The sequence below is a fragment of the Rhinolophus sinicus genome, chromosome 5 (genome assembly GCF_057876585.1).
Source record: "Rhinolophus sinicus isolate RSI-liver-muscle chromosome 5, RSI-T2T, whole genome shotgun sequence".
Taxonomy (NCBI): Eukaryota; Metazoa; Chordata; class Mammalia; order Chiroptera; family Rhinolophidae; genus Rhinolophus; species Rhinolophus sinicus.
In genome coordinates, this window is record NC_142505.1 from 50529346 (window position 1) to 50553921 (window position 24576).

Consider the following 24576-nt stretch of genomic DNA (forward strand, 5'->3'; position numbering starts at 1 on the left):
AACAAAAGAAAGAATAAACAAGTGGGACTACATCAACTAAAGTTTTTTCATAGCAAAGGAAACCATCAACAAAATGAAAAGATATCCTACTGAATGGGAGAAGATATTTGCTTATGCTATATCTGATAAGGGGTTAATATCTGAAATTTATATATATATAAATACATAAATATATATATATATATATATATATATATATATATATATATATATATACACACACTCATACAACTAACACCAAAAAAAAAAAATCTCTTTTTAAAATAGGCAGAGGACCTGAACAGACATGTCTCCAAAGAGGACGTACACATGGCCAATAGACATATGAAAAGATGCTCAATGTCATTCATCATCAGATAAATTCAAATTAAAACTACAATGAGACACCACTTCACTCCTGTCAGAATGGGACATCATCAATAAATCAATAAACAGTACGTGCTGGCGAAGATGTGGAGATAAGGGAACCTTTGTGCACTGTTGGTGGGATTGCAAATTGGTGTAGCCACTATGGAAAACAGTATGGAGGTTCCTCAAAAAATTAATAATAGAACTACCTTATGATCCAGCAATTCCACTCCTGGGTATTTTTCCAAAAAAATCCAAAAGTAATTTGAAAAAAATATATGCATCCCTATTTTTACTACAGCACTATTCACAATAGGCCAAGATATGGAAACAACCAAAATGCCCATCAATAGATGACTGGATAAAGAAATTGTGGTACATTTATATGATGGAGTATTACTCGGCCATAAAAAATCTTACCATTTGCAACAACATGGATGGACCTAGAGGATATAATCCTAAGTAAAATAGGTCAGACAGGAAGTCTGATCTCACTGATTTTATACATATATATATAATATTACATATAATATATATTATATCTATATTATATATAATATAGATAATACATTATATTATCTATATTATATATATAAATTTTATATATATAATCTAAAAAACAGGATAAATGAACAAACAAAGCAGAAATAGACTCATAGATACAGAGAACAAACTGATGTTTACTAGATGGGAGGGGGGTTCAGAAGACGGGTGAGGGAGGTGAAGGGATTAGGAAGTACAAATCAGTAGTCGCAAAATAGTCACAGGGATGTAAGGTACAGCATGGGGAATATAGTCAATAATGTTGTGAGAGCCATGTATTGTGTCAGATGGGTACTAGACCCATCGGTGGGGGGATCACTTCAAAAATTATATAAACGCTTAACCACTGTGCTGTACACCTGAAACTAATATAAAGCAATACTGAATATCAACTATAACTAACATATATGTAGTCTCTTTATTTACAGCATGTGAACCCAGTAGGACGAGAGTGTCAGGCCGTGCAGTAGAGGCTTGTAAACCAACAGTCAGCTCATCTGCACAAGCGCTTCACCGGACCCACAGAGTGTTTAAAACTATAGAACCAACTTTCTAAAATCCATTGATTTCACATAAAAATTTACACTTTACGGCAATCAAAGTTGAAAATAGAAAGTAGAAAATAACCCTAGGGCCACCTTTATGGCCACGGGCAGCCAAAGCTTAGCGGTTCCCTCCTGCCTCTTGATTCCCCGCAGAACCCACCACTCTTGATCACATCCATACTATACTCAGGCCTCTGCAGCTGTAATTTTTCATTATGTTTATGTTATTGTTTTTCTTATGATAAAGAACTATTTCTCCAAACCTTATCTCTTTTGACAGATTGAATAACTGGTCTCAATTCTTCACGCCGCCCCCTTGCTCCTGCCCCTTTACAACGTTCTCTTCATGGGTAGAGTGCATTTCCCCAATCCGTGACTGTTAACACAGCCACGTGCCTCACTCTGGCCAATGAAGTGGGGTGAAAAAGCACAGTTTAAGACTAGGCCTTATGAGGCCTTGCATGTTTTTGTTTTCTCTCTTGTGCGTCTGCTACTGCTGTCAAAAGAGTTTCCCTCTGGGTCACTGATGCCCCCTAAGCCTGAGTCTCAGAACAAACACGTGGGAACGGAGCTGCCCAGCCACCCACAGACTGCAGTGAGACGGAGACGCACCCACCCAAACCCACCCTGGAGCAGTTGAGCCACTCAGTCAACCTGAAAATCTATGAGAATAACTACTGATGCTTTAAAGTCACTGAGTTTGGGGGTGATTTGCTACACAGCATTATTATGGAAATTGCTAACTGATGCATTTAGACTGAAAATAAAAAAATAAAAGACAGGCGGAAAGAACCAGACATCATAATTTTTCTTACATGCAAACTTGTTTCTTATTTATGCTAATAGCTAAACCCTGAAGGTATTTGAGTTTGGAATTCCTGCCATAAAACTATAAACTTAAGAACTAAAGAAGGTCAGGTTTGTGAAATGTTTCTTAGCATGACTATATATCTAGGTTTGACCGAAATAACCCAATTTTTGCCTATTGCAGTTATGTTCTGGTTTGGACAATAAATAACATGGTCCCGCTATCTGCATTCAAATATGTCTCCAATTTTCATATGAACTAGTTGACTATCTTTGATCTCTCTATGGAGCGCAATCCAAAAGCCATTATTGTTGCAGGCAATACTCTATCCGAGATTTTTCTGGATATAATAAATATTTGGTTGTTTGAAATCATGGTTGTGTCCAACCATTGCAAAATACTGGTATAGAAAAAAAAAATCAATTTTGTAGGTGCCAATCACACAACCAATCAACCAATCAACAAACCAACCAAACAAACAAACAAAGATCCCAGCTGACTGACACTTAAACGGCTTAACAGGCTAACTCATAAACAGGAAGCACTTAAAACGAGCAATATTAAAAAATCAAGTGCCCCCAGAAAGGGAAGTTCTCCCTTCAGAAGGCAGTAATTACTGCATCTGAGTACATCTGCTTAACAATCCAGGAAAGTGGGAGTTTCACTCTCTATTAACCTTAACCAGAGATATTTTCATCAAAATTAATCGTGATTACTTTTTATTGCATTTCAAATGCTATCCTTTATTTGGGGTGGTCAGGAATGCAACTAAGCAATTCCAGACCATGCTATCTTTTATGAATAGGTCTATGAGATAGTTACCAAGACCCCTTATGAAAATATTGCTATACAAAAGTTTATGGGTCAAAACAAGACATTAATTTCCATAACTGGATGTGTCCTTAGAAAAGAAAAAAATTACTATATATAGAAAATACAGAAACTTTGATGCTCATGCATGTCAGACTAGGACTGTATATATACCCATGAATATCATAGACACCAATTTTTGTTTCTTTTACTTTTTCCTTGTCATTATAATAACAGTTAATGATTAACATTTGAGCATAGCTGGTGCCAAGTACAATTCTAAACTTTTTATATGCATTGACTCTATAATCCTCACAACCCTGGAGTAGATGCAATTATTCCCATTTTACAGATGAAGAAACTAGGGAAGGGAAGTAATGTGCCCAAGGACATTCAGATAGTAAATTCTGAAGCTTGGAATAAATCCTAGGCATTGTAGCTCCACAGTCGAAGAAAAATAACCGCACTTATCTCGCTGCCACAATGGTCAATTGTTCTGTTCTGTTTTGTGCCCTGAGTGTACCTTGCGCTATGCAACCTCAGTACCTTTGCTGATAGCTCTTATGCCCAGAGGGCCTTCCCTACTGCGCCAACCCTCCCACGTCAAACCCACGCAGCTCCAATCCCACTTGTCCCATGAAGATTCTCTGCCATTCCAGTTTCCTTGCCTTCCTCTCTTAATTCTCCAGAACTCTCACCATATCCATAATCTACCCCATAGGACACAGTTGTGGAAAAAACAGAAGTAGTTTTACCTGCCTAGCACCCCTCCAGTAACAGAACTCCTTTCCTTCCTGTGGGAGTCCTGTCCCCACTCTCAACCCTTGGGCTTGGAGTAAAGCTAACCCCTTTCCTGGAGGTTCCAAGTGATCACGTAACCTGGCCTGGCCAGGTCATCCCAGGAGAGGGTTCTTTCTTAGTATTTCTAGAAAAAGTTCAAAGGCTGACAGATTGGCCAATTCATCCTGTGATAACTGTACTCATAGAATGTTGATTGGCTGATGGTGGCATCGCTGTGGGCAGGCTTTCTGAGAATCAAGGGAGCCACACGCAAAGCACACCTGTGGGTAGGCTGGAGCCAGATTCCCGATGCCATTGTTTGAATACCTGAACGTAGTCAGGTCTGAAATCCACCCTTAGCCTTTTCAGTTAAATGAGCCCACAGATTCCCTATTCTGCTTAGTTCAAATTGAGTTGTGTTCCCATCTCTTGCAACTAAGAGTCCCGACTAACTTAGCTGACATTAGAATTAAAGAGCTGCTATAAAGTACATAGCACAGTACTCAGCATACTGAAAAATTTAATAAATGGTACCTACTATTGTAATTGTTTCTCTCCAGTACTTGCTTGAATGCAGATGGGCTGGAGTCAGGTCTATCTCTACCCTGTACTCGAATGTCACTTCATAACTTTCCTGAGACTAGTTTTACCATACGTAAAATCACCAACATTTTTGTGAAGAATGAATGACAATATATGTCTGGCAACGCAATAAAATGTTCTACAAATTTAGGTCATTATTATTATCTTAGTCTGTAGGATCCAATCAAACATCTCATGTGACTGACGGGGAAACTAAGATCCAAAGCCCTGGGATGTGATTTGTCAAGAATATTGGGGAAACTGTAGATTCAAAAAAGCTCCCAGTCCATACTAAGGTGTCCCCAGGACTGAGCACAGGACGTGATATTAGTATTGTGCTATCCAAATCAGGCATCAAGGCAAAGATGCTTGACTGACAGCACCTCCAGGACACAGAGAAAAAAGAAGCTAATATTGACTAAGTAATGCCATGTCTGCTCAAGGCATTTCCTTGTATTTCCTACTCTGGAATAATTATTTATTTCTCTTTTGAACCATTAAAAAGATAAACTATGAGTACATATTGAAATTATCTAACTTCTTCTATCTCCAAGGAGGAAACCTAATATATAACTGGAGAAAGATACTAATTAATAAGCAAAATATAACATGAACACTGGCCAACTTGAACTTGAACTGCTCTGTTTAAAGGCACACTGGAATAAATAAAGGAACTTCAAAGCAAATGCCCTGTTTTACTTTGAATGTTTTATTGAGCACATGGGGAGAGCTCCTTTGCCAAAAATAGGTTAATGAGGAAAAATTGGTGTTTTCAGTTGGTCCACTGGTTTCTGAGAGCCATCCTTTCAGAGATAGCTATATTCCACAGAAAAGACAGAATAATGATGTGTCTCAGAGCCTTAGAATTTTGAAATAAAACAAAACCAGTTTTGTAACCTATCTGAGATCAACTTAACGCATCCTTTTCCAAATACCTTCTGTGATAATACACACACACACACACACACACACACACATTTCCCTTCTACTAACACCCAAACAACTTCAATATAATTCTAACAGGAAGACGTTTCTATGTTTGAAGCTTCTTGTCAACTATATAAATGCAGCCCTTACCTTTGAAGGGGAGGCACAGGATCCGAGAGCCTCTGTGAAGCATTACTGTTCTCCACTATAATCAGCTTTTCTTAGGCACCATTGTGAAAATGATGCTTCCCCCTAGGAAAGACCTCCTGGGTTCCCTGGGAGTACATTCTTAGTGCTGGACTCAGAGCAAAGGGCACTCCAGCTTTGCGGTGCATATTTTCTCACAGGAGTGGGTACATTTCCGAAAGAGTCAATCTCCAATTATTGAGGGATTAGGAGAAACCTGTGCTCACCTGCAAGTGCTGTGAGTTGTCAGCCATGCTGTCTTCTCGCCTGCGGACTTCTTCCAGCAACTGAGCGTTCTTCTTCTTTTCCAACTGCTGATTGTGCTTGAGGTTGGCCACCTTCTTATTCTGGTCCTTCATATGCCTGAGAAAAGGCAGCACAGCTTTGTTAAATTCAGCCACGGAAAGATCATGTTATCACAAGAGAAGCACAAAGTATAGACGATATTGATATGGGTTCATGAAAAGTTGGGACTTCAGAAAATTCCGCGCATTCAACCGCAAACTTGTACTGAGCAGCCACTTCATGCCAGGTATGAGGTGGCACCGGGCTGCAATGGTGAATGAGACAGGTATCGTCTTCACCCTCTGCGTGAAGCTTGGAGTCCAGTAGGCGAGACAGGCAACTACCAAGGAGTCACAACTTAGGTTTGCTAATATTGAAGGAAAGAAATAGCACGCTGGGGGAGATTACGGTGTGCATTGCACATGTGGACAGGCAGTGTGGTAGGAGAGGTGGCTTTAGTTGCTGTGAACAGGGACACTTCCCTAAGGAAGCAAGGCTGTGGGAGAGACTCAAAGGAACCAGCCAAGAAAACACCAGTGAAGGAGCTCCCTGGGTAGAGAGAGCAGCAAGTATAAATCCCAAGGCAGGAAAGAACCTGGCTACTTCTCGGAACTGGAAGGCTGCAGTGAGGCCACCCCAAAGTGAGGGGCAGGCTGGGAGGGGGAGTGGGGCAGGAGATGGCACTGCAAAGGTAGGCAGGACTCAGCCTACACGGAGCCCTGTGGTCTGTGATGGGACTTATTTTCTCCTAAGTGGTTGCTGTTCTAATTATTATTATTCTTTTGGATCGTGTTCCTATTCTGAGATCATAATCCATTACTTTGATTTTAAAATAACAATTACAAGGCTCCAATCAAATACATTGTCATCACTTAGCTCAAACAGAATCACACTTTGGCTAATCATCGTGTTAAATAAAGCCCCAGTGCTTGGAATAAAAGTTCTTAATGAATCTATAGGATGTCAGAGTGCAAAATCATAAAGTGATCAAGTGAGTAAAAGACTAAGGATAAAGGACAGGTCTAAAAAAAAAAAAAAGCAGGGGCGGAGGGAGTTACAGACTTAATGTGGACTATTTCACTAGCAGCCTTAGCAAAACATTCCAGAGAGTTAGGCAACCATATCCACAGCAGCTGTTATAAATCTAATCTAACATGTGAGGAGGCAAGAGGGCAGTACAGGGGGCTCGGGAGCAGTGAGTCCAAAAGCAGAGGGCTGTGGAGAAGAATCATTTGGGATCCTTTCTCATCCCTTCAGCGCTTCTCCCCAGCATTGCTACGTCAGCCACTGTTACTGAGCCCTAACTCCCAAAACATGCATACTGAGAATCAGTGCTCTTGGGGAAGCAGGAACTGGATGAGATGGTAAACAACAAACATGTCCAAATGAAACAACTACTAATATCAAATGGAAGCCATTCTCAACAAGGAACTCTTATTTCTAGTCCTTGTTCAATTATATACTCCTCTACTCTCTCCCACACCAAGATAAAGAAGTTCAAGAGAATTGGTTATTATGCTGAAAAAATCTTCTATGAGGAGCCCCGCTAATAAAAGTATTCTGAACATTTTGGCCCTATAAATATTTCCGGAACCAACTAAAGCAGTGATTTAAATATTCCTGGTGACAATTATTAAGAGGACGTAAGGTAAGACAGAATAACCATCTGCTTAGTCATTATTTGGATTGGATCATTTTGGTCTGATATTTCCCTGCTTTTACCAGATACAGTAATAATGTAAACTACCAACCAAGTCTATTTGCTAATCTACTTTTAGGAAAGTGTATCTTTTGATTACTAGAAAGAAGTTAACAATGACTTCTTGCTTCCTAATTGAACAAAGATATAGCAGTTCCAAAGCTCGTGCTAACCCAGGGCAAACACATTTTCCAGTTCCTTAGGAAATAAAGTCAGTGCTCAGTGACAGGATGTGATGGAGAGGTCAGTATTACTAGTGAGATTGTTTAATTAGAGGGCATTTTTATGAAGAAAAACTTTTCTATTACTTTGAAGCACACCGTTAAACAGAACTAACTGATAAACATTTCCATCCCCCAAGTATCAGTGATAAATAAAATACATTATTATTGCAAACATCATTTGCACAGTTAAATAACTCTCACAAAAGTTCTCAAAACAGACCTTACTTTCTAGGATACCACAGTCATTTTTCAATACAAAAAGAAAAGAACAACACAAAAAGCCCAAATCCATGCATTCCTTAAAGCTTTCCTGAATTAAGAATGAGTAGCTAAGAAAACTGGGAAACGGAGTTCCGACGCTGTGATGCAGGCCTGTCTTCAGCATTCTCCAACCACTCCTTCAAATTCTGCCTTATTTAGGACACCAACGATTGGAAAAGAAAAGCTGGGTTTCCTAGGGCACTGCTTCGGATTTCGGCCAACAAGACTGACACAGAGCAAGGTGATGAAAGGGATCATCTTGTCACTAGACACACGCATGTCACGAGACACTTACAAAGTGCACATACTCCTTTGCAGGGTTGCCATGGTTTTCGTAGCAGTAGAACTCTTTCTCCCAGGAAAGACCTACTGGGTTCCCTGGGAAAGCCAGAAAGGGAAAGAATTGCTCTGCTAGAGGTAGGCAAGACATGAGGAGTAGCGTGGGATGGGATCAGGTGAGCATCTCACCCACTGAACAGTTCCTCTGTCAGGTGCCCCTCAGGGAAGCTCTACGGCTACCTGAATGAAGCACAGGTTGAAACAGTAATCTATAGAGTAGGAGAGAAGGGGAGGCAGATGGAGAAGTCAGGAAATTTAAAAATATTAGATCCCTGGGGGAGAGAAAATGCCCCCACAGAAGCTCATTAGACAATTATTGAAGGAATGACCACAGTGATTTTTGCTACCGTGTTTCCCCGAAAATGAGACCTAACTGGAAAAGAAGCCCTAGCATGATTTTTCAGGATGACATCCCCTAAACATAGTAAGCCCTAATGCGTCTTTTGGAGCAAACCTTAATATAAGACCCGGGCTTATTTTCGGGGAAACATGGTAGAAATAACTTCCAATATTCCCGAGAATAAAGTCGGTAAGTGCCCTATCAGTCCCCATACCTTTCCCCACTGCAGAAGTAAACTGCAAAAATCATGCTAAACTCCGTACAGCTCACAATTGTCTGTAAACTCAGGAAGGTAGAACCGCTGGGGGTGCAGACTGCAAAGTCCTCTGACAACACTGCCTGAGAAGAACACATCTCTGCTGCCGCTTCCCAAACTCCCACCCGTCAAGTGACTCAGATTCTAAGGCTCCACCAGAGACTGACCTGCTCCATGTTCAGAAAAAAAAGTTTCTTTGGGATGATGTTTTTCTCCAAGGAAACACCATGAAAAATATATCCAGAATGCAAATTTTTAAAAAAAGAAATCACAGGTGAGGGGGCACAGTTTGAGAGTACAGTGGTAGTGTCAGTTTTTTAACATTCGACTTAAATTGACCAGTCTCGTTAAGCAAGTCATGTCGCTTTTCCAATTCAGCCATCATTAAGGAATTTGGATCAACTACAAAATTCCAGCAGGTGTCAAGATCAACAGTAGCTACCATAATAGCTAGGAACAAATGCCAGAGGACAGAATCCTGCTATTTTCACTTGAATAGTCCATCAAAATAAAATTAGAAAGTGTTCTATAATTTGCTGGTGAGAGCGCATCAGACTTCGAAGCCTTTGGAATTACATGGACAGAAGATGTATGTTTCCCCAAGTGCACATGCTTTTTGTAAAATAAAAAAGAAAATCATAACTTCTCTTCCTTTAAATCTTAGCAGAAACAAATGCCATTTTTACCCATCTGCTCTCAAAAACTTTAAAAGATTAATAATATCCATTGTTAGAAAAGACACAGGAATCCAGCTCTCTCTTATGTTATGTGGTCAGGAGGAGTGTAACTGATGAAAGCATTTTAGAAACCAATTTGGCAGTTTCCACCAAAGTGCATTCACCGTTTTCTCAAGCAAACCCATTTCCAGGAAAGCAGCCTACAAAAATGCTTGTACATGTGCACAAACGTATATGTACAAACATTTTCATTGCAGCACTGTGAAAGTGAAAATTTGAAAACAGCCTAATTGTCCATCAGAGGCAAACTGGCTGAAGAAACAAATGCATGCATTATATGGAACACTAACTACTGTGTTTCCCCAAAAATAAGACCTCACCGGACCATAAGCTCGAATGCATCTTTTGGAGCAAAAATTAATATAAGACCCGGTATTATGTTATATTATATTATATTATATTATATTATATTATATTATATTATATTATATTATATTATATTATATTATATTATATTATAGTAAGACCTGGTAATACATTATATTATACCCGGCCTTATATTAAAATAAGACTGGGTCTTATATTAATTTTTCCTCCAAAAGACGCATTAGAGCTGATGGTCCAGCTAGGTCTTATTTTTGGGGAAACACAGTAGCTAAGATTAAGGCAAAACTAAAATATGGACATGGAAAAATCTTCAAGACATATTATTAATCAAAAAAGAAAGCAGGTAGCAGAATAATACATATAGTCTGATCTTGTTTATCTTAAAACACAAAAGCTGTTTGGATGGATATCTATAAACATGCATGGAAATGGAAACTCCTGGAAACCTCACACCAGTGTGTAAACAGTAGTTACCGCTGAGGAACTGAATGGGATTGGGGAAGAAGGGGGAACTTTCACAAGTTACTATGTGCTTTTGTGTTGTGTGTTTAAGTGAGGTATAAATACAAATAAGAACATGCACAGATATTCAGTGTACAATTCCATAACCTTTGACCATCAAAATACAAGTGTTGCCATCACCTAGCCATGTGTCTTCTCCCCCTGCCCAGATGTTATCACTATTCTAACTTTTATCTACATAGATTCTTTTTGACTGTTCTTGACCTTTCTGTACATGGAATCGTACAGCACATGTTCTTTTGTGTCTGACTTCTTTGACTCAGCGTAAGGTTTTTGAGATTCATCCATATTGTTGTATGTAAATTCCATCTTATTGCAGAGTAGCATTCCATTATATGAATACACTGCAATTTGATTAGCTCTTCCCTTTTTAAATGGATATTTGCAGTGTTTCCAATTTTTTTACTGTTAAGGTTGCAATGAACATTCTTGTAGCAGTTTTTTTTTGTGTGTGTGTGGACATATGTTTTCATTTTTCTTGCATGAATAACTAGATGTAGGTTTAACTGGCAGCATTGAATGGTACAACCCTATAGACGACAATTTCTGGGCGATATGAATCTTCCAGGCACAGCTGCAGCGCGGGGGCTAGTAGTATAAACTCTGGAGCCAGGAGGCCTGGGCTCCCATCAGAAGCCCACCACTGTCTAGCTGTGTGACTGTGGGCAGGTTTCTTAGCCGCTGGGTACCTCAGCTTCTTGCCATATAAGATGGGAATCATTGTATCTAACTCATAGGGTTATTATGAAGAGTAGCTGAGTTAATACAGGTAAAACGCTTAGAACAGACTCTAGCATGTTCCTTCTCTGTTTCACGCAAGCTCACAATGTGAGTGTAAGTACGTACTGTGCAATACTGTGAACACATTTTTAGTCTTTTGCTTCCCCCAGCGGAGCAGCAGGTATTCCAAATACCTCAAACAACGGACTTTGGAATGCATTATTAAATACTTTTTGTCATATACTTAGCTTCCACTTGTACTTTCCTCAATAATAAGATGAGTTACATTCCTGGAAGGTTACCCTAATGGAAGTGTTGCAGGAAGGTCAGGACAAGCATGAGTAAGTGAGCTGGGATCCTGAAGTGACTGCACAAGTAGATGACACACACGCACACACACACACAACCACACACAATAGGAGCTGACAATGAGAACTGCCTGCAGAATTTCCAACAATAAAAGCTTTCACTTTTAACCACTGAGATGATCCCATTTTTTTAAGCTTGTAAATACCATTCAGTACTTCAGCATAGCTATACATTTTAGAAAGCTATCATAAATATTCTAAAGATATTTTTATAGAATGTACAAATGTGCTAAATGTCATGAGCATGATATTCCTTTCTGGAAGAGAAAGGATCTGGCCAGCTGTCGCTGCTTGAATCCAGCCCTCCTCCAGACAAGGAGAAGTGCGTAGGGCCAAGGTCTTAGGACTTAGTTCCAGAATGAGCCAGACCTCTTGGACTTCGCATTTTGTGGCAGCCTCCCAAGAGTAGCCCACCTGTTTGGCCACCCGCTTTGATGACTGCCTAAGTCCTTGCCAAAACCCTTGAGCAGGACCCCCACTTATCTCCCCAGACTTTCCATCTTGGCTTCCTTCTCAGCGGATTCCTCCTCAGCGGATTCCTCCTCCCCTTCTTACCTATGGTCCTTGCTCCTTTCAGTCCCTGGAGGCGACACCGTCCTATCTCCTATCTCCTCCATTCCCACCTCCTCTGTGGAGTTTGGAGCTACACAAGAACCCTCAGTTAAAGCATACAATGACAACACACCTTAAAAGGACACCATTTATCATTTTCCCAGGCCAGCAGGACATCCCAGAACCTGCTCACATAGCTGAAGAAAGGTGTTAAAGGGGAGGCAGATTTGGAAACTTGGAAAACTGAGCCTCCCAGAGGGAAAGAGAGTCCTACCTTCCACCGTGTGATATCAGCTTCCCAGGGTGAAAGTCTCCTTGGGGGAGATGATTCCATCAGGCCTTTCCTCATTCAGCCTGATGAAACGGTTGAATCACGCGAGACCAAGGGGGCTCAGAGGCAGGACAGTAAGATGCCCAGGACGAAGGACTTTGTTGCTAGATTGGCTGCATTCTCATCACAGAGGCACCCTTACAAAGTGCGTAACCCTAGGCAAGTTATCTCACTGGAGGGGGGTGGGGAGAAGAGGCAGTCGATGATTTCATAAACCTAAGGCTCTTAAAACAGTACCTGGCACACAGTGACTGCTTTATACAGGTCAGCCTGATCCCCCTGCCCCAAACCCTCCCCTAGAGTACATATCTACTCTCTCCCCTCCCTCCACCATTAACGGCCCCACCCAAGCTCGGAAAACCTAGGGATCGGGTTACACAGCAGAAGGTGGTCACTAGAGAGAAGGGTTCGTTTTTCTTGTACAAGTTTCACTCTGGAGAACGTTCCTTCAGATGTCCTCCCTCATTCTGACCCTGAAGAACCTCCTTCCCCTAAATATCAATGGAGTGCCACCCCAAATATGAATGGACCCCAAAGACTGAAAGCTTAAGCTAAAGAGAGTAAATGGTGGGGACTATTAAGGAAGACCCTGGGGACAGAGAGCAGAGCACACCAGGCCCTCTGACGCAAACTTGCCCTCCTCCAAATGTACTTGGCAGGATTCGCACACATCACAGGAGACTCAGGACTCAGTCGTCAATCCAGGAACATCTAATGACAAAGTCCTCTCCCTGGCAAGCAGACCGGACACAGTTGTAAGGGTCACGTGACTAACTAACAGGCCTGGCCCCGATTTACTATTTACCAGACTAATTTCTTATTGCTTGGCCTCCCATGTAGGTGTGTTGACTCAGACAGCACGGGCTGGTCGTGTAGCTCTGGGGATGGCAGCCCTGGAATGATGAGCTTGCTCACTGCCACGCAATAAATACTCTGTGATGTTCTACACCCCCCTCACGACAGACTAGACTACATGTGCCGGCTTCTCGTCCCATATGGTCACCGTTGGCAGCGGACTCCTCACCAGAAGAGCCCAAAGCAGAGTTGCCCTGCCATCTCCGCCTGCCCAGAAAGTAGCCTCTACTTCATTACCTCATGGCTTCACATGCCCCATGGAGCCTCGATGCCCTGCTGAGGTTCAGAAGTACAGACAGGAAAACAGAACGGTCAGACCCCTTCTCATCGCCCCTGCTGCCCCAGAGCTCAACTCACCACCATTCCCTGCCTGGACCATCCTGCTCTTCTCTCCTCCCTGGTCTCCCTGCTCCCTTCTCACTCCCCTTCTAATCCGTTCTCCAGCCAGCAGCAAGAGTGAGTGTTTTGAAACAAGAGAGATCATGTACCTGCTGGCATATGATCCTCCACAGTTTCCCGTTTCCCAAAGAAGAAAATCACACACCTGTGGACCTCACCAGCCTCATCCCAAACCATTCTCACCTTGACCCCCAGACTCCAGAATCCAGTCTTCTTCCAGGGCCTAGTGCACACCCGCTCCTTCCCACTAGAGAACTACGCATACGCTGTTCTCTGTCTGTAACTCCCCTCCCTTTCTGCCCCCAGCCACCAGTCCTCCATGGCTGACTTTCATCTTTCAGGTCTCAGCTCAAATATGATCTCTTCAGAGGGGTCTTTTCTGGGCACCAAGTCTAAGAATGCCCCCTTCTCCTCACTGAAAATGTCTATGATAGCACTCCACGCACTTATTTCACTGCACACACCATAATTTGTAATTATACACTTATTTGCATTTTCATTGATTATTGACTATTCCACCAGCAGACAGGCATTAGTGCCAGAACAGAGCCCATCCTCAGTGTATTCTCCAGAGTGAAGGAATGACTTACTCACATCCTCTCTAGCTCAAGCGACCGTCATCCCCAAGTTGGGTGAAGATGCCAACTGGTCCATCTAATCCATTCCCCACAAGTCAGGGGAAAGAGTCTCTCTGGAGCATGAACAGGATCATATCTCACTGTCTCACTGGATTCCCACTACCTGTGGAAACGTCCATACCTCTTTCCATGATTATTCCCAGATCAAAGTCCTGCCTCCCAAGTCCCATCTCATCCTACTCTCTCTCCCGAGCCACACTGGCCTTGCACCTGACCCTCAACACACCAAGTCTTTCCATCTGCAGGGCCTCTGTACAGCAGTTTCCTCTTCTGGAAAGCTCTTTGCCTTCATTCCCACCCCAGCTCTTTCATCACATTACCTCATATTTATCTGTCTTACCTCAATATAAATAAGATGGCCTCTGGGAAGCCTTCTTGGTCAATCTAGAAAGTTGGGTCCTCCTATTACAAATTCCCAAATCATGCTGTGTTTGCCTCGCTAAGAGCCCATCACATTTCTGATCTTTTAATGTCTCCCTTGTTCTGCTATAAGCACCCTCTGTACAATCACAGCTGTCTTACTCTCTTCTCTAACAATCTAGCACAATGCTGAGTCCATTGTCACCAACAGATATCTGCTGGATTGAAGTTAATTATGAAAACTGCTGCTGTTTGGTCAAAGGACGAAACAGGCCCTTTGTGTTTGCTAGAAGTCTTATGTGAACCCATAAAATTATTTAGGAATATGTATCTAGGGGTTTATATGAATTAAGACTGTGGGGACAGAGTCAGCAGTGCAGTTTCCAGGCTCTCGGCCTCACGTGGAAAGGTGCTGGCTCAGGTAGTAAATGGCCATCAACTGTGATTGCATGGCCATCAGCTGTGGCTAGTTGGCCTTCAGCTGTAACCAGTGAGCCACTGACCACTAATATATCTGCTGTGGCTACACTAGTAGAAAATGGGGGCTAGCAAGAAGATGGTGGCTGAGTTAGCAAGCGCGGATTGCAGTTAGCAAGTGAGGTTGGTTGGCAGAAAGAAGTGGACGGCAGGTTGCAGATCGTGTGGCTCCTGCTTCCTGTGTCTCCAACCCAGCCACCAGCGAGACTATAGTAGTATGACTCCTCTATCTATGGCTCCGTGGGTGTTCCTTTTTGGCCTCACCATGGCCTGCGCTCTTATGCGGGGAGCAGGACTAGAGACCCCGCATGACAAAACTGTCCTCATATTTGTTTCCAGAAAGGCACTTCGTATATAGAATAATTCAATCTCATATAATGAAGATCTGTTTACTGTCAATTAAATGGTACCCAAAGTGAACAGAAATAAAATAAAACCAGACTGATGATGAATACAACTGGGTATTATCACCTGGTACTAACACAATAACACCTAGAGTTCCCATTCCTTTAAGTGTCATTCTTGAAATCAAACTGAAAATCTAAAGGGCTGCATCCAAAAGAAATGACCTGGCATATCTTCCCTAATTTAATTTATATTCAATATACAGTTGGAAAAAAACTACATGGTTCACAGCAGACTGATGGCTTGTTCTTATTTATGCTGCTAAGAAAAGCTTTCTAAACTCTAAAAACAGGGATTAGCAAACGTTTTCTGTAAAGGGGTAGAGAGTAAATATTTTAGGCTTTGGGGGCCATATGTCCTCTGTAGAATGTCTCAACTTTGTTACTGTAGCATGAAAGCAGCCACAGACAATATGTATGCAAATGGCCATGGCTGTGTTCCAATAAAACTTTATTTACAGGTGACAGCGCTGGATTTGGCCCATAGACCAGAGTTTGCTGACCCTGGGTTTAGACATATAGTAATGAAAATCATAGCAGCGAATGTTCACATCACATGATGTCCTCTAATATAGTAGAGCTAATCATACAGTAGCTCATTTAATCCTCACAATGCCCTATTACACAGGTACTTTGATTATTCCTCTTACAGAGGGGGAAACTGCTCAAAGTTATAGAGCAAGTGAGTAGCAGAGGCAGGGTTCTCAGTCCGTCTGGCTCCAGAGGCCACCCCCACCCCCTTCACCTGTTCTGTGCCAACCAACTGCCTAGAATGTTGCAGAGTTCCTTCACCCACTGTCCCTTTCTCGTCTCCCAAGCAACCCAAGAAGTTCTAGAGAGTAGAGACAGCAATTCTCAGGATACAATCTCTGTCCTGTCCTGTAGTCCAGCCACTTGAAGGCGTACCACTCTGAACTTCACAGAACGCCCTGATCAGTAACTGGGCTGACCAATAGAGGACTCGATACCCACGAGGTAATTGCCAAGAACATTACCTTTCCATTAGAAGAGCTTTGGAAAGGAAGATGGGAACTTAACAGCTTCAAACTTCATAGTGGCAGCAACAGTTACTGAAATGAAAACCCAGTTAGGATGCAGGACACAAAACAAATAAGGGGGCCGTGCAATGTCCATATTAATTTCCATTCTCTGAGTCCATTAACCTCAATGTGACCACAGTTTGAACCAATGATTAGGTTTTATGGATGAAAATCCCACCACAAGTAGAAATGTTTAGTGTATTTCATATCCTGAAACTTCAAGGCATCGTAATGAGTTTGTTTCTTCCTCTTATACAAACAGATTTAATCCAAGATGAAGAGTTTGGAGACGCTACAATATGCGAAGACAAAAGTAGAAGATAAACAAAAAGGGAAAGCAAGAGATACACAAAGGGGCAAGGATAATACCAGATAACAGGTAACAGATGTAGGACAGAACCTCCAGGACCACGGGGCAAACCCGAGACAGAGCCAAGACATGAGATTCAAACTCCTGCCCCGTTTCCACCTTATATCTTCTCCTTGCACGTCATCTCCTTTTCAAAAAAAAAGAAAAGGAATCTTAACACGGTAAAAACAAAACATTCATATAATTGCCACAATTCTATGGAGTATTGTATTACTCTAAAAGCCTACGACTCCACTGTTAGACATAGGCACATTAGGGCCAATTTGGTGGGGTGTCAGTTGTATTTACAGTTTGGGGTAATATAAAAACATATGGAAACTGTGAAAATTGAACCCTGGGGGGCTAATATTGGAGGAAACCAACATTCCATAGTCTGGCCAGAGGTTGTGGGCCATTGCCCAGACTATACAGCGAAAGCAACCTTTGAGCACAGGGGCACTTCGTGGATGCAAGACCTGTTTTTATTGCATCCAATCTGGAATTGCGCTGCAGCAGCCCAGACATAAAATAAAGCAGAGGCGTAAGAAGATAAAAATCTTACATGCTGATTTTCCAAATTGAATGCAGAAAAAAATGGTCTGAGTTTATGTTTTTTTCTACCAGAAATCAAACTATTGCTAAATAATAAAAACAGCGTCTGTCTTTGGATGTCGTATTATGTGTCAGGCACTGTGCTAAGCACTGTAAAAATATAATCTCGGTTAAACAAAACAACATCCAACATCCTTATATGGAGAGTATTTTTATCCCCATTTTACAGATGAAGAAACTAAGGCTTAGAGAGGTTAAGTAATTTGCCCAATGTCATACAGTTAATAAGCAGGGGTTTCTATGATGCCAAAGTTCATGGTATTACCTACAATGCTATATAAAAATAAAAAATATATATATTATTGTACATTATTATGAGAGCTTTGCCAAAAAGTGAATGAAGCATTCTAGCCAGGACTAGACATTCCTTTTTGAGAGTTACAATCTTTTCTCTCCAAGAGGGAGGCAAAGTACTAGCCTCAAAAAGCAAGTTATGCTCATTTAGGATCTGGTCCATCTGAGGTGTGGCTTATCAGACCTTCCAAAGAGAGACTAATGCTGAATGAGTTTCCCTCTACTGCATAACAAATTACCACACATTCAGCAGCCTAAAGCAACATTCATTGATTATCTCACAACTTCTGTGAGTCAGATGTCCAGGCACAGCTTGGCTGCTCCCTCTGTTCCTGGTCTTACCGGACTGAAATCAAGATATGAGTGAACTGCATTTCTCATCTGTAAGCTTGTAAGGGAAGAATGTGCTTCCAGGCTCATTCAGGTTGTTAGAAGAATTCCTTTCCTTGCAGCCGTATGAATGAGGTTCCCAGCTTTTTACTGGCTAATGGCTGGAAATGGAGGCTGCCCTCAGGTCCTAGAGGACACTCATAATTCCTTATTATGTGGCTCTCTCCACAGGTGCTTCGCAGCATGGTTGTTTGATTCTTAGAGGCCAGCAGGAGAACCTCTCTCTCTCTCTCTCTCTCTCTCTCTCTCTCGTCTGCTAAGACAGAGTTTTATATAATGTAAAGTAATATGGGAGTGAAATTCCATCATCTGTGCCATATTCTATTAGCTAGATGCAAGTCACAGGTCCTGCCCACACTCAAGTGGGGGGGGGGATTTTACAAGGGTGTGAAAATCAGGGGCTAGAGATCACGGGGGTCACGTTAGAATTCCGTCTACCATATGCACTACCCAATAGACTTTCCGCAACATGGAAATGTTCTACTTCTGTTTTGTCCAGTACAGTAGCCACTTGTTACCTGTGACTACTGAACACCTGATATGCAGCTAGTGAAACTACAGAACTGATTTTTCAAAGTTATTTAATCCCAATTAATTTACATTTTAGTCACATGTGGCTAGAAGCTACCATATTGAACAGCACAGATGTGGACCTTACCGTATCCAGATTATATGTTAATTATTTTAAAAACTTTTTAAGCCTTCATTTTGTTTGTATTCATCTTTCAAAATACTTCACAGTCTTTTTACTGTCAATTTCAAACATTTCCTGGGGACAATTTCCCTCAGTATCTACCTACCAGTTTTCATTTTTTCCACTTTCCCAAGTTCCTCCAAACCATTTCCACTACTGCAGCCTATGGCCTCTGTAAGGCCTAACTTATGGCCAATGAGGGGTTATGGAAATGTATGCATCCTAACACTTCCCCAAGTATTTATCCCCATGGCAACATACTGCAAAAATAAGTGCCTGTTCTTTCCACTCTTCTTCTCATAACTCAAACCTCTTCTAACTCTTCATCTAATGTCAATGAGTAAAACAGAATCGGTGGTGGGTGGCAGATAAAACAAAAATCATTGAAGGATAACAAAACTGCAGAATTATCAGCAAAAAGTGCATAAACCACTTCCCCCCAATTATATAAGACAGAACAAACCACTTCCCCCACGCAACTGCCTCAACAAAATTAACCACTTCCAAAATTCATTGCTGTAATACCACCTGTTTCAGTTTCACTTGATGATGTTTTTCTTAACTCAGTGATTTACAAACAGTGTTCTGGCAGCACTAGCTCTGGGTAATGTTAATAACTGTTACAAAACAAAAACAAAAGAAAGAAAAAAGAGGGTTAGGCTCAAATAAGTCTTGAGAGCACAGAAAAAAACGGGACTAGGTTTCTTACATTGCAGGACTTTTCAGAGCCTTTACTATTGTAAAGTGCATCGTGGATCTCCAAAAAGGGACACTGTGTCTAGGATATGTTTATTGGACTTATTTGACCCAATCCCTTTTCTCTGCAGGATTATCCCAGTGAATTATCACTCTGAGGTATAAAGTCTGAGGAATAATAGTGGTAGTCAGAGTTTCCCAAACTTAAGTCATTAGCATAGCATCTCAGCGAATTTTGCTATGCTACACATGACCTGTGCTACTCACTTAATATCTTTCCTTTAGATATTTTTACTTTGCATACATTTTAGCCTTAGATTCTTTCTAAGCAGGAATTAGTGAAGTCACGTTTGATGTGCAAGTTGTGGATGTTCTAATACAAAAAGGCATAGCTAATAAAATCCATAAGGCTCATGCACACCACCTAAAGGCATTCTAACCACCAACAAAAATTCCAGGTGCCACTCAAGCCAGGGCTAGAAATAATAGAGACAGCATTTACGAACAAGGAGGAACAAGAGCCGAGTTCCCACGTTCCCTGCATGGCTGATGAGGTTATCGTTCAGAGGAGCTCAGTGACTGGCACACACTCACACGCTGGTATGTTGAAGACCCTCAGCACCGCTGGGAAATGCCAGGCAAGCTCTGAGGTAGGAGCAGATATCTCTGGTTGCCCCTGACTTGGTCCCCAGGTTTCACCAATTCAAGTTCCTTAAAACGTTTCCTTTTCTTTCACTACTAGTGAGTTACCCTCTCAGCTGTAGTTCAGCAACTTCATTATTCCCAAGGAGGTGGAGACTGCTGACCTTCCCTCTTCCTTAGAGAAATCCCAGCGCTGACCACCCTGGGGATTCTGCTGTGAAGCAGAATAATGCCTCTCCTTTGCTTTTCAAAAGCAGCACCAATGGGCCATTCAGGCTGAATCTGGACGAGCTCTAGTGGCTTCAGACCAGACACAGGTCGAAGTGACAGTGGGACAGAGTGAGCTTAAGAGCTGTGACGGGGAGCCTGATGGCATGGGTTCAAATGTCAGACAATCATTTCTTCACGGAAGGACCTGGGACAGGTGAATTCACTTTCTTGTAATAGTTTCCTGATCTGTAAAACCGGATTTGAACAGTAAAATAACACTCATGGGAGAAATAAAAGAGCTAATGCATGAAGAGTGCCTGGTATATACTAAGGTAATGCCACTTTACAATAATTTTGATGATAAGAAAAAGAGAAATAATAATACTGCCTTCTGAACTCCATGCATCCAGACTGGCTCACTGTGGGGGACAGATGCCTATCTTTGTGACACCTGAGTGCTGGACAAAGTTGTTGGAAACTTTGCTCCCATCCCCTGAACCCTACACCCCCGGACTCACAAAGCGCCGTGAAGATGGCACCTATCTGAAGTCCTGGGTTATCTCAGCTCCACGGTTAAAAGCTCAGACCTCAGGAGGCAGTATGGCAGGGTGCCTGAGTGCTTCTGCAGGTGGTATCTGGGTCACATGTCTGCCTCTGCCCTTACTGGTTGTGCGGCTCCCAGTCTGCGGTCTGATCTGAGTTGCTTTAAAATCAATAGACATAAATGTGGGCCATTGCTTGCCCCCAAGTTTGTGGAACAGGATTAGCTCTGCTGTATAAGTTAGGACAACTCCCAGCCACTTACCAGCCAGAAGATCAATTTGGGCAGCTCTTGTTCTGTCTGTCCTTCCTAAGAAGCAATGTATTCCTGTCCTCTCAATTGCCCCTATAGAAAGGTCTTCTACTTAATAACGGTCACTCAAACCCAAACAATCAGAGAATACCAAGAGCCAGCCTAGACCCGTTTCAGGAAGATTCTGAAAAGCACAGTGACCTCTCAGGCTTCTTCCAGAGCCGACCTGCAGATTCCTTACCCTAGGGACATCAATCTGCCCTCCTGTCTGCCCTCTCCTGGACCCAGTCTATTTCCTCAAGGTCCACAATCCTCAATGCCAGTGTTGTGATAGGATCTTTACTTGGAGGGAAGTAGGGAAATCCTGAGCATCTACAGTTTTTCATGCCCCTTCTGGTTTCCACCTAGATGGCAATGCTTCTGGAGCTCCCAGAGGCAAGGTGGCCCAACTGTAAGAAATGTGTCCCATTTAAATCTCATAGAGCAGGCATGAGGACTCAGGTTCATAAGTGTGCATGCTATAGAAGGGAGCATTTTATAAGCATCTCTCTAGACTAGGCAATGTACATGTTAAATCCTCAGGACCACTTTATGACATAGGTATTGCTATACCCATTACAGACTAGAAAAATGAGGGTGAGCAGTTAAGCCACTTGCTTAGCGGGCTCTTCCAGTTAGAAGGGGGCAGAACTGGGTTCCATCCCAATCTGTTAGACTCCAAAACTCATGTTATTTATCTAACCTATCATCGCTGTTCTTGGATTTACTTCATTTGCCAATTTCTTATCAGAGCTAACCAGAATAATCCTTCTACTAAAACAAACAAACAAATAAAACAACCACGCACAATTAATTGGCTGTAAGATTCTTTTCCCAAAGCTATGTCACCACCACTTCCCATCAACAGTTTCAAGCATCTTCTCTTATTCTCATCACAGACAATTCAGGAGATACTCTGTTTCTTACATCAGGACACACACACACACACACACACACACACACGCACACACACATACAAACACATATACATTTAGTTCGCATACACATTTATTTCACACAAACATAAATATACACCTCTCTCTCTCTCTCTCTCTCTCTCTCTCTCTCTCTCTCTCTCTCACACACACACACACACACACACCCTGAGCAGTGCCTGTGAGGGCATCCCTCCTGTACGCAAAGGGTCTATCCATTGTATAAAACAGACACCACAGGACACTAAAACCCACCTGAAACTCTGTGAAGACAGGTGGACAGACAAGAGGAAACTTGTCCTGACAGTATTCATATAGCATCCAAAGAAACTATTTACCCAGTGAATGGCTGATATTTGGGATATCATTGAAGTTTTATAAAACTCCTACAGGATAATGATGAATGACTACTAAATATAGCTGTAGCATAATTTAGAAATGAGAAATAATTTAAAGTTACAGTGTATGGACTGATTTTTCTACATTAGTACGTGATAAGTCATATGAAATATTTTTTACTTCTTTGAGAAAAACATCAATATTAATTATATGAATATGAAAAATATTTAAGCTTCAAAATGAAGCAGAAGAAAAGGAATTCATTTGCAAGAAGTGGGTGTTTTGCTAACAGTGTCTCAACCCCATATTTCTACTCTGTACAGTGATTCTTATTACTATTAAGGCCATTTGCTGGTGTAAAACCTAAATTCTTTCTCGTTACTCCTCAGAAAATTAGAATTCTTCTTCATCCAAAGAAGAGATGAGAAACAAGAAAGATTGTCCCTTTTTCCAACTGAAGAAACTTAAAACCCCTATAAATTTAACATATCCAAAGTTCAGCTCAAGAGGAAAGCAACAGTCTATTAAAAAATACTGTCAAATTAATACTCAATTTTTGAATTCAAGTACTATGTTTCTTATAATTTTAATTAATTGATTTTCTTTTCATCTGATCTTTCTTTTTATTTATTTCTTAAATATTACTTTTAACTTGGATCTTCTAGAATATCAGGTTATTTGTTTATGTCCTGAATGTAGATATGAAATAATAAGGAACTGTGGCTTCTGTGGCTGTTGGCATTTAATTTCTGTATTGTTGTTTGGTTGAAATTGATTAAAGGAAAAATCCTGGCAATACCTGAACACATGATGGTTAAAAAATTCAGAAGTTTCTCACTGACTGAATTGTTGGGTATGGAATATTTTATGATACAGATTTACAAATTTCTATGAACTGGAAACATTTCCTGGGCAATTAATCAAGAGGAACTTTTATGTAAAAACACATCCCGATTGAGCTATTCACAAATGATCCCACAAGCTGCAATGACTAATTATAAGTCTCAGACCAGGGCAGTTTGCTGAAATGCTTTTCTTCAGGCCGTTAAAAATACCATGACAACATACAAATTCAGCAAGAAGAATAAACGAACTACAGGAAGTTACAATTACAGACAGGAATTATTTAAAGTATGTGACCTTTGCACAAAAATGATGCACGTTTATTTGATACTGCAGACTCTCCTCTATTTTTCCCTTTTGATAGGTCTGTGTAATTCCCACTAACATTAATGAGAGATACGTGCTAAAAATGAATAACTGCTAACTCCAGCCATCTGTTCCTTCCTGGTACAAATAAAATTGAATGTCATCACTACCCTATTGGATTTCTCGGTAATGCTCTTTGCTGATAAGAACTTTGAAAAAAATACCAATAGCTTTTTTTCTTTTTCTTACTCATACAAAGCATGCCCATTCCCCCTGCTACATAAAGGAGTCTATTCTACTCTGAATCCAGGCAGCCACTGAGAGGTGGGGTGAGATAAATCCCTGCTTATCAAGATAACTGTTTCCCCACTCGGTATAAATGGAGACAAAGTATACCCAGACTCGAATGATTAAAATGGCCAAATTCTTAGCAGGTTAACTCATTACTTTTCATCCTTCTCTTGCCAGCCCTGAAAGCTAAGTAGCTGTCTTAACAGCCTGCAGCAATCACTTCCAAACAACTCTCCTGCCCTACAGCTATACTAAAATGGACTTAATTCATTTTTCCTTTATGAATTACTGGCTGTCAAGAATTTGAGAAGGTCCCAGGCTTTAATGGAGACTTTGGAAAGGGAGACCATGTGCTGGAGAACCCAAAGAGGTATGCCGAGGAGCCAGAAAAGCTGGAAGATTGGAAAGTCACTGGTCAGGATTTGAGAAAAAAGAAAAACAAATCCGTGTATGGGGAGGCTCACGTGTCTATCTCCCAGC

The 24576-nt window shown here is 41.4% G+C and overlaps 1 protein-coding gene across 17 annotated transcripts in view; it reads right to left on the reverse strand.

The window, feature by feature from the left end:
* Window positions 1–24576, reverse strand: part of ERC2 (ELKS/RAB6-interacting/CAST family member 2) — a 918050-nt gene that overhangs the window by 428432 nt on the left and 465042 nt on the right. For all 17 annotated transcript variants that reach the window (XM_074313127.2, XM_074313130.2, XM_074313128.2 and 14 more), the window contains one exon: window positions 5757–5892. In XM_074313127.2, coding sequence (XP_074169228.2) covers window positions 5757–5892 — 136 coding nt within the window. The remainder of the gene's footprint in view (window positions 1–5756; window positions 5893–24576) is intronic.